At 33.4% G+C, this 15,026-nt stretch overlaps 1 protein-coding gene across 1 annotated transcript in view; it reads left to right on the top strand.

Moving 5' to 3' along the window:
• DPP10 (dipeptidyl peptidase like 10) overlaps nucleotides 1-15,026 on the top strand; it is a 686,000-nt gene that overhangs the window by 497,535 nt on the left and 173,439 nt on the right. The window contains exons 6-7 of the mRNA XM_063093496.1: nucleotides 11,292-11,344; nucleotides 11,446-11,527. Of these exons, the coding sequence (XP_062949566.1) occupies nucleotides 11,292-11,344; nucleotides 11,446-11,527 (135 nt within the window). The remainder of the gene's footprint in view (nucleotides 1-11,291; nucleotides 11,345-11,445; nucleotides 11,528-15,026) is intronic.

Below are 15,026 nucleotides of genomic sequence, written 5' to 3'. Positions count from 1 at the left end.
CCACAAGTAGAGGTCAGAGGGATTTTTTATGTTGTAAGTGAGTAGAGTGCTACCTTTTACTATGGTAGAAGACAACTTTCTTCACATATTGATGTCACCATTAGAGTAATTGCTCTGTAAACTCTGTCTCTAGAGTTCCATTCTCTGTTGAACAACAAATCTTTCTCATCACCTTAGCATTCAGGTCATTTTTCATAAGCAAAAACATAAAGAACACATTAATCTTTGTAGAAGTCTGCCTATATTTTTATCCCAAGGTTATTTATTGTCAAATATTTTCAACCTACATTTTCCCTTGCCAAGAATTCTTTATTAACTCTTCAAGTAACCTCCCATCTTTTAAAAGAAAACCACTGATTTTCCTTGAAGATTTTATCATTTAGGAAACTGAGACAAATGAAGCTAAGTCACTTGTCCAAGACTGCATGGTGTTGATACTTTAACATTCAACCCACCAACCTCATTATTACCCTATACTGTAGACTTAGATTGTATGATGGTGGAAAATGTGAATTAAAAACATGAGCAAGTAAATGATGTTCTTGACCAATAAAAATGTGTGTTTTAATAAAATGACTCAAATTTTCTAAAGGTTTTTAAATAAATTTTTTAAGGTTTTTTAAATAAAATATTTATTTAGCAATGTTTAATACTCTTCTCAGTTTGACTAGAACTTAATAGAGAGATTAAAATATGCATGTAAATAGCCAAGATTTAGAGTGTATAGATGTCACACAAAAAAGATGAAAAGGCACTCATATTCTCAGGTATAAAAATGAGTTTTAAAGTCGCATTGTGATTCTTGCCAGGAAGAAGAAAATAAGTAAATAAGACTAACATAGTCCAAAAATAACCAAAATTATAAATGGCATTTAAAAATAACATTAAAATAAAGAAAAAAGACAAATTACTGAACAAATTGTAGTGAGCAATTGCCTGGTTATTTGGAGAATAAAAAACAAAGCTGGACTTATACCTCAAACCACAAACAAAAAATAATGATAGTTATACTGAAGACATCATAGAATAAAAATATTGTGTGATAGTTTGTAAGGTTGAGATAGTGAAGCTGCTCTTGGCATGCTGCTTAGGGTTTGAAACCAAATAGAAAAATAACTTTTAGAATAATCATAATAAGAATGTAACATTTCACTAATAAACACACACAAATTGAGTGGCAATCATTAAATTGGGTAAAATATTTGTTACATCTGTGAAAACAAAGGTACAATCCATAATATAAAAATAACTTTTAGATATCAATGAGAAAAAGATTAACAAACCCCAAAAACTAAACAGAAAAAGACATAGGTAAACAAGTTCCAAATGAAGAAATACAGGGTATTTCAACTTAATCATAATCAAACTGCAAGTCTAAATAATGATGTGTTTTTGTTGTTTTAAACAATCCAGATTAGCACAACGGGTGTTTTAGTTAGTTTCTGCTGCTTGAAACAGAATACCTGAAACTGGGTAATTTATAAAGAAATAAAATTTATTTCTTCCAGTTTAGGAGGCTGGGAAGTCTATGGTCCAGGGGGTGTATCTCATGAGGGCCTTCTCAGTGGTGTCTACAATGATGCAGGGTGTCACATGGTCTGAGAATGGGAAGAACTCTCTCATGTGCTCCTTATAAAGCCACCAGTCCAAGTCCATGATAATCCATTCATAAGGGCATAGTCTTCAGTATCCAATCACCTCTCTAAGGCCCCCCCTTTCAAATATCATAATCAGATTTCCCACCCTGTTAACACTGTTACAGTGGGGATCAAGTTTCCAACATATGAATTGTGGGGTACACATCTGACCCACAGTACTGGGTAACATGATTTTATTGTGGCATTGAAAAAAAAAAAAAAAAAGCCAGAGAGAGATGCTTGTGTAGGACATAGGAGTATAAATTATTTTTAACCTTTCTGAAAAATTACGTGGTGATACAAATAAAAATGTAAAATGTGCATATCTTCTTCTGTTTTTTGTTTTGTTTTGTTTTGTTTAGTAATGGACATTGTCTTTAGAGAGGTTTTAGATTTAAAGAAAAATTGAGCAGAAGTTACAGACAGTTCTTCACATTCCCCCATACACACACAGTTTCTCCTATTATCAACATCTTACATCAGTGTAGTATATTTGTTACATTTTATTGAAGAAATTTAAAAATTGCAATTGAAATAGTTTTCAGCTTTTCTGTTTACATCCTCTTGGCCTAGCCTCAGGTAATTACTAAGCAATTTCCATATATTTTATTCTTTAATCCTCATAACAAAACAGTTGGATATATATTGCTTTCTCTATTTTCTTGATGAGTAAGTTAAGAATTTTTTTTTCTTTTTCTTTTTTAAAATAATTTGCTCAAGAAAATACAAACTAGAACTTGATCCCACTGATGTGAAGAAAGGCCTTTTTCACCAAAGTTGCTGCGGAATGAAATGACCACTTTTCTAAGTTACATAAATGCCTCAGTGAATTGGGGCCTGCAAATACCTGTGTGTTAAAACAGTACTTTTTATCTTTTTCTTTCTAGTTCCACCACTAAGGACAAACAAGCTTGAGAGTTTGTTTCTCACTCTGTCTTATTGCCATGTATTTATGTCTGCCTCTCTATGCTACAGAGAAAACCAGTTCATAGATAGTGAGACAATGTTTAAATTTACTTTAGCATAAACTGAAAACTTACTTGTAGCACTGTCACTAATTAACCCTTAAGTTAAAATAGATATTTTCAAATGGATGGTAAGTAGGAAACAGTTTAATGCCAAATGATGTGGAAGTCGCTCATTTGCACTAATTAATGAAGAAAGGTCTGGTACGTGATAATATATTTGTACAAAGAATGGCATTGACAATGAGATTGCAATTTTAGTCAGCAGCATATATTTGTGAAAGTCATATATTAAATATGAATCACTGAAAAACTCCTTTATATTAAGTGTAGAGCACCTTTGAAATGAAATTTTTAAATATGGACAACATTTCATGAACTGAATTCTCAGAGCAATTTAAAGGAGATTGGTCTATGATATGGTCAGTTTATTTATCGAACAGAGAATACACCAGGAAATGAATTATTCTGTTCACTCAAAGATATCTTCTTGTTTAAGAATGGATATTATTTTCATGCTGGCTGCTATTGATATGCAGGCTAGTTGCTTATACCCAGGGAAGAATAGTCCTACATGAAATTGAAATATGTGGCCCAGGTTATTTTTGATGTGCTATCTGCTTTTAAGATTTGAGTCATTATCCATCCATTTTCTTAAATAAAGAAATGTATTAAATGAAAACATGTTTAGTTCTTATAGTCTCATTAAGTTAGCTTTTGTAGGCTGAAATTATTATATTTCAATTCAGAGTGAAGACACTATAAATGCAGTAAAATTGCTGAAACAGTATCCTATTTTTACCCAGTGGGAAACATACTAGACCCAAAGAAACCATGGAAAAGTATAAATATTACTTTACTATACATCTTGTGTGGACATGACATTATGATGCCTTTACAGAAACCGAAACTCTAAACTGGTTTTGGGGCAGATAGTCTGTTTTGTTTAGTTTTTGTTTGTTTGTTTGTTTTAATTAGCAAGTTTATTTTTATTTGTTTTTTATAGATTTTGGCATAAACATAGCCTAATTTAAATAATACCTAAACTTTATCTTCGTTAACAAGATTAAGTTCAGTCTCACCACTATGGCTGCCACATGGTGATTTAATTTGAGAATGCTACATGGTGCTTCTGTGCTGTATCATAGTAAAACAATGCTTGCATTTTCCTTCTGTATAATGGTAGAAAGGACATGGATTTTGGAACCAGTAAGATCTTGATTCCAAAACTTGTTATACTAGTTGCATATCTTGGATGGATAATAATATCTTATAAGGTTAGTATAAGTATTAAGTGAGAAAACATAAAAATAGTTTAAAATACTGGTAAATATTAATTATACTTTCAATTATCTCCCATATTTATTTTCTCTTTCAACCAAGTGTTCAGTTTTTACAAAAGTTTTTTTAATGTAATGTTTTGAAAGATTTTTGCACAGCTGCAGTTTATTGTTTTGTGAATTGTATTCATAACGCTAGAGTCTCCTACCTCATAGCCCTAGTTTTTAACTTCATAATAAATATAAAACTTTTCAAACAACAGAGACTCACTCATCTAAAAAGGTAATTTATTATACTAGAGCAAACTTGGCATCATGGTCATTCCTCCTTCCAGGAGAAACGAACCCCCTTCTGCCTATATTATCTTTTCTGTCCCTACCATTGTTTTATTAAAGTTACTTACTCAGAGGCTTGCTTCTCCACTGTTCGGTTTTCCTAACTGTTTGAGTCAATGGCAAATTCATAATACTTTTTAAAATATTCTCCAGGCCTTAAAACTAAATGTTATAGCAGGATACAAAATCAACACACAAAAATCAGTAGCATTTCTTTTCTCCAATAGTGAACATGCAGAAGGAGAAATCAAGAAAGCCTGCCCATTTACAATAGCCACCAAAAAAATAAAATACTTAGGAATTGAGTTAACCAAGGAGGTGAAAAATCTCTATAATGAGAACTACAAACCACTGCTGAGAGAAATTAGAGAGGATACAAGAAGATGGAAAGATATCCCATGCTCTTGGATTGGAAGAATCAACATAGTGAAAATGTCCATACTACCCAAAGTGATATACAAATTCAATGCAATCCCCATCAAAATTCCAAAGACATTTTTCTCAGAAATGGAAAAAACTATCCAGACATTTATATGGAACAATAAAAGACCACGCATAGCCAAAGCAATGCTTAGCCAAAAAAATAAAGCTGGAGGCATAACACTACCTGACTTTAAGCTATACTACAAAGCTATAATAACCAAAACAGTATGGTACTGGCATAAAAACAGACACACTGACCAATGGAATAGAATAGAGAATCCAGAAATCAACCCACACACTTACTGCCATCTGATCTTTGACAAAGGCACCAAGCCTATTCACTGGGGAAGGGACTGCCTCTTCAGCAAGTGGTGCTGGGATAACTGGATATCGATATGCAGGAGAATGAAACTAGATCCATACCTCTCACCGTATACTAAAATCAACTCAAAATGGATTAAGGATTTAAATATACACCCTGAAACAATAAAACTTCTTAAAGAAAACATAGGAGAAACACTTCAGGAAATAGGACTGGGCACAGACTTCATGAATACGACCCCAAAAGCATGGGCAACCAAAGGAAAAATAAACAAATGGGATTATATCAAACTAAAAAGCTTCTGCACAGCAAAAGAAACAATTAAAAGAGTTAAAAGACAACCAACAGAGTGGGAGAAAATATTTGCAAAATATATATCTGACAAAGGATTAATATCCAGAATATATAAGGAACTCAAACAACTGTACAAGAAGAAAACAAGCAACCCATTTAAAAATGGGCAAAAGAGCTAAGTAGGCATTTCTCTAAGGAAGATATACAAATGGCCAACAGACATATGAAAAAATGCTCAACATCACTCAGCATCCGGGAAATGCAAATCAAAACCACATTGAGATACCATCTAACCCCAGTTAGGATGGCTAAAATCCAAAAGACTATGAACGATAAATGCTGGTGAGGCTGCGGAGAAAAAGGAACTCTCATACATTGTTGGTGGGACTGCAAAATGGTGCAGCCTCTATGGAAAATGGTATGGAGGTTCCTCAAACAATTGCAGATAGATCTACCATATGACCCAGCTATCCCACTGTTGGGAATATACCCAGAGGAATGGAAATCATCAAGTCGAAGGTATACCTGTTCCCCAATGTTTATCGCAGCACTCTTTACAATAGCCAAGAGTTGGAACCAGCCCAAATGCCCATCATCGGATGAGTGGATACGGAAAATGTGGTACATCTACACAATGGAATACTACTCAGCTATAAAAACGAATGAAATACTGCCATTTGCAACAACATGGATGGACCTTGAGAGAATTATATTAAGTGAAACAAGTCAGGCACAGAAAGAGAAATACCACATGTTCTCACTTATTGGTGGGAGCTAAAAATTAATATATAAATTCACACACACACACACACACACACACACACACACAAACCGGGGGGGGGGGGAGAAGATATAACAACCACAATTATTTGAAGTTGATACGACAAGCAAACAGAAAGGACATTGTTGGGGGGGAGGGGGGGAGGGAGAAGGGAGGGAGGTTTTGGTGATGGGGAGCAATAATCAGCCACAATGTATATCGACAAAATAAAATTTAAAAAAAAAAACCAAAAAACAACCTAAATGTTATTTATATCATTTCAGCAGTTCAACTGCAGTGCAAAAAAAGCTTTGGAATTCAGAGATAAAAACCTTTGGTTCAAGCATAAATTACTTGAGTACCCTGTTCCTTTTCCTTGTAAGTGTAACTCTCTTTGACATGAATACCCATAGATGTCTTAGGTAATAACTGATTTTCCAAGAAAAAAATTTTTGCAAAACAGCTAAAGAAGAAGGGGTTTTACATTTTTAATCTGATATATTAGATAATTTTTCCAAAGTAAAATCTGTCACAGTGGTAATCACAATTAATTAATGCATATTCCTGTCAATAAATCTTTGAATGGTGGCTTAATTGGTCTTTCAGAAATAAATCTTTTGAAACACTGAAGTTGTGTTTCATGTACAAGATCACTGAAAGACAATGTGCAGAGAGATTAAATCACAAAGTCGATTGCAGTCGGACAGACCTGGGCTCAGATTGTGGCTGTTTCCTATTTATAATTTCCCTTTTAAGTTTAAACTTTGCAGATGCCATCATATGATTTATGAATGATAATATCTACTTTTTGAGACTGATTTAAACATTAAATTATATAACATATGCTGAGCACTGAGCAGAGTCTAATAAGTACTGAATGCTCAGTTCAGGAGTTGTTACTATATGCAGGACTACCTTAAGTTTGGTACAAGAGCTGCATTTTTCTCAACTATATTAATCCCTTCAATGTCTAAGTAAACTATTATCTTCTCTATGCAATCTTGAAAGCAAAAAGATTAATAACTTCTTGGAAAATCTATAGGCTTGTAATATGCAAGTTCTAATTTAACCATGACCTGCAACAGAGTGTGCCCTACTAATGTAATGTTACTTAGCCTTGTCACTTGACTGGATCACAAGCTCCTTGGGGACAGAGATCATGTTTATTATGGTCTTTGTATTTGGAAAGTTACTTAACTTATGAGTTTGCACATAATTAATATTTAATAGTCATTTATAAACTGACAGACAACATACAGGAGAATATAAAAATTATAAACAGACACTTTTTTGTATTGTATACTATTTTTAAATAATTTGCATTATGATAATCTTCCAAAATATAGTACTTAGTGTAGTGCTTTTATCAAAGAGGTTGCTTAACAGACATTTATTAAATGAGTGGACGCAGCTAATTTTCATTTACAGAGCATGAATGCCACCATTATGGATAACTCCTATGCTTTTCTTAGGTTCAAGTTCTGACAGGCCTTAAATATATCTTTTTTTTTCTCTTTCTTTCAGTAAGATCTCATGATGTATTTATGTTACTAATACAGTCAATCACTATTTGCACATCCCGTGCTTGCAAATTCACCTACTTGCTAAAATTTACTGGTAACCCCGAAATGAATACTCAGTCCTTTCACAGTTATTCATAGGCATGTGTGCAGAACATTTGAGTTGCCCACTGCACACATTACCAGCGAAGGGTGAACAAGTCAGGACTATGCCTTCTTGTTTTAGCTCTTGTACTCTAAATACTTGTCCTATCCATTGTCTATTTAGTACCATTTTTTTCTCATTTTTGTGCTTTTTGTTAGAAATCTTACTGTTTAAAATCACTCCACACCACCCATCCCCACCCCAATCATAGCTATGAAGTGCTGTCTTACATCTCTTAGTGCAGGAAGGCTGTGATGTGCCCTATGAAGAAAATATGTGTGTTATCTTTATTCATATATTGAATATTCATATATTGAATTCATATTGAATAAGCTTTATTCAAGCATGAGTTATAGTGTTGTTAACCATGAGTTCAATGTTAATGAATCAGCAATATATATTAAATAAGGTGTCTATAAACAGAAACACACATAAAACAAGACTATGTATTGATTGGTTGATGAAAATATTCTGACCAGAGGCTTGCAGGAAACTAACCCTGTATTTCTTCAAGGAGCAGTGTTCAGTATTTTGCTAATTTAGTGTTTGTAGTGACATTACAGGTGATAAAAACCATGAATAATGAGCATTGGCCATACCTCTCTTAGTATTCAACTCTTAATAATCAACCTCTTCTTGGGGTCCACAATGTAATGTAGAGATGATGAGGACCACATTGGATTGTATGATCTTTTGATACCTTCTGAACCTTCCAATACCTTTGATATCATGAGATTGAATAATTAGACATTTCAAGGCCAGCTTCCAGGAATAAGCTCTGATCAGATTTTCATATGGTGTATCTCAGTTCTGCCCATTCCCTTTGTCTTTGCACAAACTATTCACACTCTGTAACAAGCAGAGGAACATCATTTGCAGAGATGGAATGAATATGCAGTTTTGACTGAGAAATGTGTTTGTTCACAAGGATCTCATCAGATGCTCAGTTTGGCGCTCATTACACAACAACTAATCATTACAGGAAAAAGGAACAATGCTCCTAACTTTAAGTGACTCTGCTTTTACCCCTCATCATGAAATAAGACCTACCCAGCCAATATAGAAGGGGAGCCTAAGATAAAAGAAAATGAGAAGTGTTAAAAAGTAATAGAATGCCATACAAGGGGAGAGAGAGAAAGATTAACAAATTAACACAGAGTGAATTTAGACCAGAATGCTTTAATACAGATGATCAGTAAAGCTAAAGCCAATTTTCGTTGAAAATCTCCCTTTTAAAATCTAACACTATATCAAAGAAGGGGAGGGAGGAAGAGAGAGTGAGAAGAAACCTTTTCTTCTAATCTTGTTCGAGATCTGGCCTCTACTCCCTCTTCCCCTGCCCCATACTGTATATTTTGTTGTGGACATACTATGCTATCTTAACTATGGAAGGTTAGAAAACAAGAAGTAGTCGAGATCTTCTGGGAATATGTGTGCTTGTGCACACCCACCCCCACACACCAAAGGATAGTGAATTTAGAGGAAAAAGCTCTAAGCTAGGAGTAAGAAGCTAGGTTTCAATTACCCATAGAGGCAGACTGTTGGCTTTATAGGGCACATGTAGATGAGACCAGGACCCAGTAACGTATTACTTTAACCTGCTACAGGTTTGCAGACAAGTCAGGGTTAACTTTTTATTGTGATCTACCACCTCAACACACCCACTGAGAAGAAAAAAAATGTTGTATCAGGCTAAGAACTGCAGAGCAGAAAGTGGATGTGTATAGCCCCTTCTCCAATTCACACCATTTGAAAGACATCTAAGTCCTTTGTATTCAAAAATAGAGAGAAATCAGTAACTTCCATAGCAAATATTATAGAAAGAGACTGATATTAAATAGTTACGCCCAGTTATGTCTCAGAAGTTGTTTTGGTGGCCTGCTTTGTCTAAGATGATAATGTATAGCAACTCCTTCTCCCAAGATGAATGTGAGCCTAGAAATCATGTACAGTGTGTTAGGTGATCCATGGGTGAGAAGAATAGTCTCTTTTTACTTGTAATGTCATTGACATATTTGTCTGCCCACAAGACCAAATGCTCACAAGGCAGTTTGCTTTGCCAACAGACCTTTCCAAGACAGAAAAAAATGTTGACAGGAGTAGTCACATTTCTTATCTGTCAGCTATAGTAGTAGATTCAAGTTTTCAAATTTGTAGTCTAGAATTGTATAGAACATAACATGAATGCCAAAATAGACACGAGGAAAAGTCATCTTTCTTTTAAAAGCCTAAACTGAAGGCAATCTCATATTTAATAATTATTCAAAAGGAATGGGAGAGTAAAGCTTCATTGTAAAATGCACTACTGTAGCAGATTGGGGAAGGCTTGCAACTTCAGTGCAAAGAGAGAATACTGGTATTACTTTGCCAAATATGTGACCAATCATGTTAAATTAAAACTATCATTGCAGCAGGAAGAAATAATAATTTGACTTTTAGGGAGTTTTAATTGACAGTATTATAATATTGGTGCAATGTACATCCACTACAGGAATAAAGGAAGCTTTTATAATAGCATACTGAAAAATGAAAGTAAAAGTATAAATTCTGTAAATCCTAAAGATAAAAATAACTTAATATAGCTAAGTAAAGAAATATGTTCTTCATTAAATTTACATAGCTTAGTGAAAAATAATTTTTACTAAAATATAGCATACTTATTATCTCTTTTCTTATCCCATATTTTCAACTTTCCTTATTTCCTCTGTATTCCACTAATTCATTACCTGCAGTTAGTAAGAACCTGTGTATAGATCTCTTTTCATTATTCACTGTAGTCATGTGTTTTAGATTTAACATCACCCCGTTGTGGATTTCTAATCTTTGGGAAGTTGGCCTGAAAAAAAACAAAACAAACAAACAAACAAAAAACAGGGATCTTTAAGATAGTACTAAAATCTCTTGAAGATTTTTTTTTTATACTCATAGCCAATTTTTCAATATATCATTTTCAACCATTACTATGAAGGGGTGTGGGATGGTATCCCACTTTTTCTTCACCAACTCAATGTGCACAGGTTTTTTCCCATCAGAATCATTATGCAACAAATATCAATTGAGTGTTGCATGTAAAAATGACCCAAGTAATGTGGAGGATGCAAAGGTAATACACACCTGGACCTGACAACATTCCAATGGGAAAAAAAGATACACTTAAAATATTTATATAATTTATACCACAGAGTGAGAAATGTCCTAAGAGTCATACACTGTAAACTATGAGAGGGATGGATTTTGATTGAGAGGATCAATATGAGCTCAATATAGGGGCTGTATTATAAGAAGGAAAAGTTTCCACCTCAATAAGAAAAATTTTTTTAAAAAGCAAAACAATTCAAGATATACAGAGAAAGTTTGTCTAACTTGATGAAAGTATAGACTAGATAAAGTGAGGTGGTGAATCATAAGAGCAGAAAAACACATAGAAGCCAAAACACCAAAATACTTGAACATCAGATGGAGCTCCCAAACTGGAATAGCCCACACTGTGATTACTCTTTAACACTAATGCCTGGATTTCCTGGATTTTATCAAGAATATTATATACACATTATGATATAGCCTTTATTCCAAACTATGCTTCATAACTCTTTTTTTTTTTTATTTCAGATTTTTCATTATTCGTATACTGCCTCATATGTGATTTACAACATACACACTAGGTAAGTTCTTTGATTTTTCTGGTTTTCATGAGCAATTATACAACTAAATTGTTGATGTAGATGTAAATTTGTTCATGTAAAAATATTTAAATTTTCTCAAGGGAAGTTTGGGAGTTAAATCCTCCAGAAGTAGAGGACTCCATCTTGCAGTACGCAGCCTGGGGTGTCCAAGGGCAGCAGCTGGTAAGCACCAAATATGTCAACCATGGCCCTGTGGAAAATGTTTATAGAAACTCTTTCCTTGCAAATATTGACCTATTATGCTTAATATTTTCCTAAGATTTTTAAAATATCTTTTACCTAGTATTCTAATTTTAAAATATACCAAATAATAGTAGCATTAACTTATTGATTAATTCCAAAAGAAAAGTGTTTATCAGCTAATGTATGATTAAACTGCTGGTTAATAATGAGAACTAGAAGAGCTCCAAGGATACTAGGGACTAGTCCTGTGCAATTTCCCTTACGTATAATTGGCTATTTTCATGCAAAACTCAAAAAAGAGTTTATTTCTTCTTAAAGCTTTGTTTGGGGTAAATATTTCAGGCAGCATTATTTAACATTCTTTTAAGAGAAGATTTTTTATTAGTTATATTTAGAAATTAACACAAACACAAAAATAGAATTATTGATGTATAAAAGCAGTTTAAGCAAAATTACATTATTGCACATGTCTTGCCGTACCCATGTAAAGATGTTCTCAAGGGAATTCTCCTCAGGGAGTAGTATTGCTTACTTATATGGCATGTAGAAATGATTTCTAAACTGTCAAGTGTTTGTACACCTACCAGTAGCAATGAGAGAGTCCCTTTGTTTCATATTCTTACCAACACCTAGTTTTCTCAGACTTTTAAGTCATCACGCATAAGATATATTGGCATGAAATGATATTTTATTGTGGCTTTATTAACTTGTGCTATTTTTTTTTATTTCAAACGAGCTAGGGACTTAGAAATATAGTTACTGGCCATTTACATTCCCTCATTTATGAAATAACTATTAATACATTTTGCTCATTCTCATTTTTGTCCTTTTTCAATTAAAAAGAGTTTCTTACATGTTTTGGATATTGGTCTATCTTCATTCAGTTTCGGCCTTTACTTTTTACTTTCTTTCTGGTTTCATTTCCACAAACAAAATTTTTAAATGAATGTAGCCTGGTTTATCAAATGTATGGTTTGTACTTTTTGTTATTTAAGAAATCCTCACAAAAAATCATACATTTTTGTTTCAATTATAATACTCTAGAATTTTTCAGGTGGGTTTTTCATGTTTAAGTTCTTGGTCCATTTGAAATTGCTTTTTGGGTATGGTGTTAAATCATTATCCACAATTGTCCTAACACATTTTATTGACCAGTTCAAAACAGTGTCATGTTCCATATATGCACAAGTCTTTTGGCTCTTTTTTTTCAACTCATTTGTTTATCCATGCCCCAGGACAAGAGTGTCAATTAAAATTAACCTTAATATCGATAAGGCAGTTTCATATTCTTCATTTTCAGATGGATTTGGCTCTTCTTGACTTTTTAGTCTTTCATATGAATGTCAGAATTGGCTTTCAAGTTACATGGCCACTTCTGGAATTTTGAATTGCATTCCTTTAATCTGTATGTCACTTTTGGGAAATGGACATCTTAGTGATACTAAACCTTTACAACCATGAACATTTTGTATGTCTTCAGTTATCTGGGACTTTAATATCTCAGTCAAACTTTATAATTTTCTAACTAAAGATTTGCACATTATAATTTTGGTTGCTATTTTAAGTGCATAAATATCATCTTTAAAAAAATCTGTTTGTTACTGGTAAGTAGAAATGTACTTAATTTATTGATTTTGTATATATCAACATTGGTAAGCACAATTATAAATTATGAATACTTCTATTTAGACTATCATATTATTTGTTAATAGTGACATATTGCTCTTCGATGCCAATTTTTATACTTTTAAAAAAAATCCTCCTGCACTGGTTAATATATGAATGTATCTAGATATAATGGTTTGTTTTTTGTTTTTGTGAGAAGAGTTTAAAAAGTTGATTCTATTATGGGTACAGAATTAAGTTTTACATTTATAGTTTAGTTAGCTTTGGCAATTTATTTATTTCTTCAAATCTATGTCACTTAAGTTCTAATTTTTAGCATAATATTTTTATTACATTCTTTTGTTATCCTTTGCTGTTATATTTCTTCTAATCTCCTGATGTAACTTGTAAGTACTTTATTTCTTTTGTTCCTGATCAACCTTGGCTAATATTTATAAATTTCATATTCGTCTTCTCGATCTGTTAAATTTTAAATTTATTTTCTCCTTTCTATACGATATTAGTGTTTTCTTTTTCTTTTCTATATAAACACTGAAGACTATAGAATTATCTCTAAATTCTGCTTATACTTCATCCAACACGTTTGATGTAGTATTTTTAATAGAATTTAATTTTAATATTTTCATTTTCTATTGTGATATTGTCTTATTTCAGATGGATTATTTTGATGTTTTAGGTATTTTATTTTATTTTATTTTTATTTTTATTTTTTTTAAATTTTATTTTGTCGATATACATTGTGGCTGATTATTGCTCCCCATCACCAAAACCTCCCTCCCTTCTCCCTCCCCCGCTCCCCCCCAACAATGTCCTTTCTGTTAGCTTGTCATATCAACTTCAAGTAATTGTGGTTGTTATATCTTCTTCCCCCCACCCCGGTTTTGTGTGTGTGTGTGTGTGTGTGTGTGTGTGTGTGTGTGTGTGTGTGTGTGTGTGTGTGTGTGTGTGTGTGTGTGAGAATTTATATATTAATTTTTAGCTCCCGCCAATAAGTTAGAACATGTGGTATTTCTCTTTCTGTGCCTGACTTGTTTCACTTAATATAATTCTCTCAAGGTCCATCCATGTTGTTGCAAATGGCAGTATTTCATTCGTTTTTATAGCTGAGTAGTATTCCATTGTGTAGATGTACCACATCTTCCGTATCCACTCATCTGATGATGGACATTTGGGCTGGTTCCAACTCTTGGCTATTGTAAAGAGTGCTACGATGAACATTGGGGAACAGGTATATCTTCGACTTGATGATTTCCATTCCTCTGGGTATATTCCCAACAGTGGGATAGCTGGGTCGTATGGTAGATCTATCTGCAATTGTTTGAGGAACCTCCATACCATTTTCCATAGAGGCTGCACCATTTTGCAGTCCCACCAACAATGTATAAGAGTTCCTTTTTCTCTGCAACCTCGCCAGCATTTATCGTTCATAGTCTTTTGGATTTTAGCCATCCTAACTGGGGTTAGATGGTATCTCAGTGTGGTTTTGATTTGCATTTCCCGGATGCTGAGTGATGTTGAGCATTTTTTCATGTGGCTGTTGGCCATTTGTATATCTTCCTTAGAGAAATGCCTACTTAGCTCTTTTGCCCATTTTTAAATGGGTTGCTTGTTTTCTTCTTGTAAAGTTGTTTGAGTTCCTTATATATTCTGGATATTAATCCTTTGTCAGATGTACATTTTGCAAATATTTTCTCCCACTCTGTTGGTTGTCTTTTAACTCTGTTAATTGTTTCTTTTGCTGTGCAGAAGCTTTTTAGTTTGATATAATCCCATTTGTTTATTTTTCCTTTGGTTGCCCATGCTTTTGGGGTCGTATTCATGAAGTCTGTGCCCAGTCCTATTTCCTGAAGTG

This window comes from Cynocephalus volans, chromosome 1 (assembly GCF_027409185.1).
Source record: "Cynocephalus volans isolate mCynVol1 chromosome 1, mCynVol1.pri, whole genome shotgun sequence".
Classification (NCBI taxonomy): Eukaryota; Metazoa; Chordata; class Mammalia; order Dermoptera; family Cynocephalidae; genus Cynocephalus; species Cynocephalus volans.
Note: the sequence above shows the minus strand (reverse complement) of the source record. Positions and strands in the feature narration are given on the sequence as shown.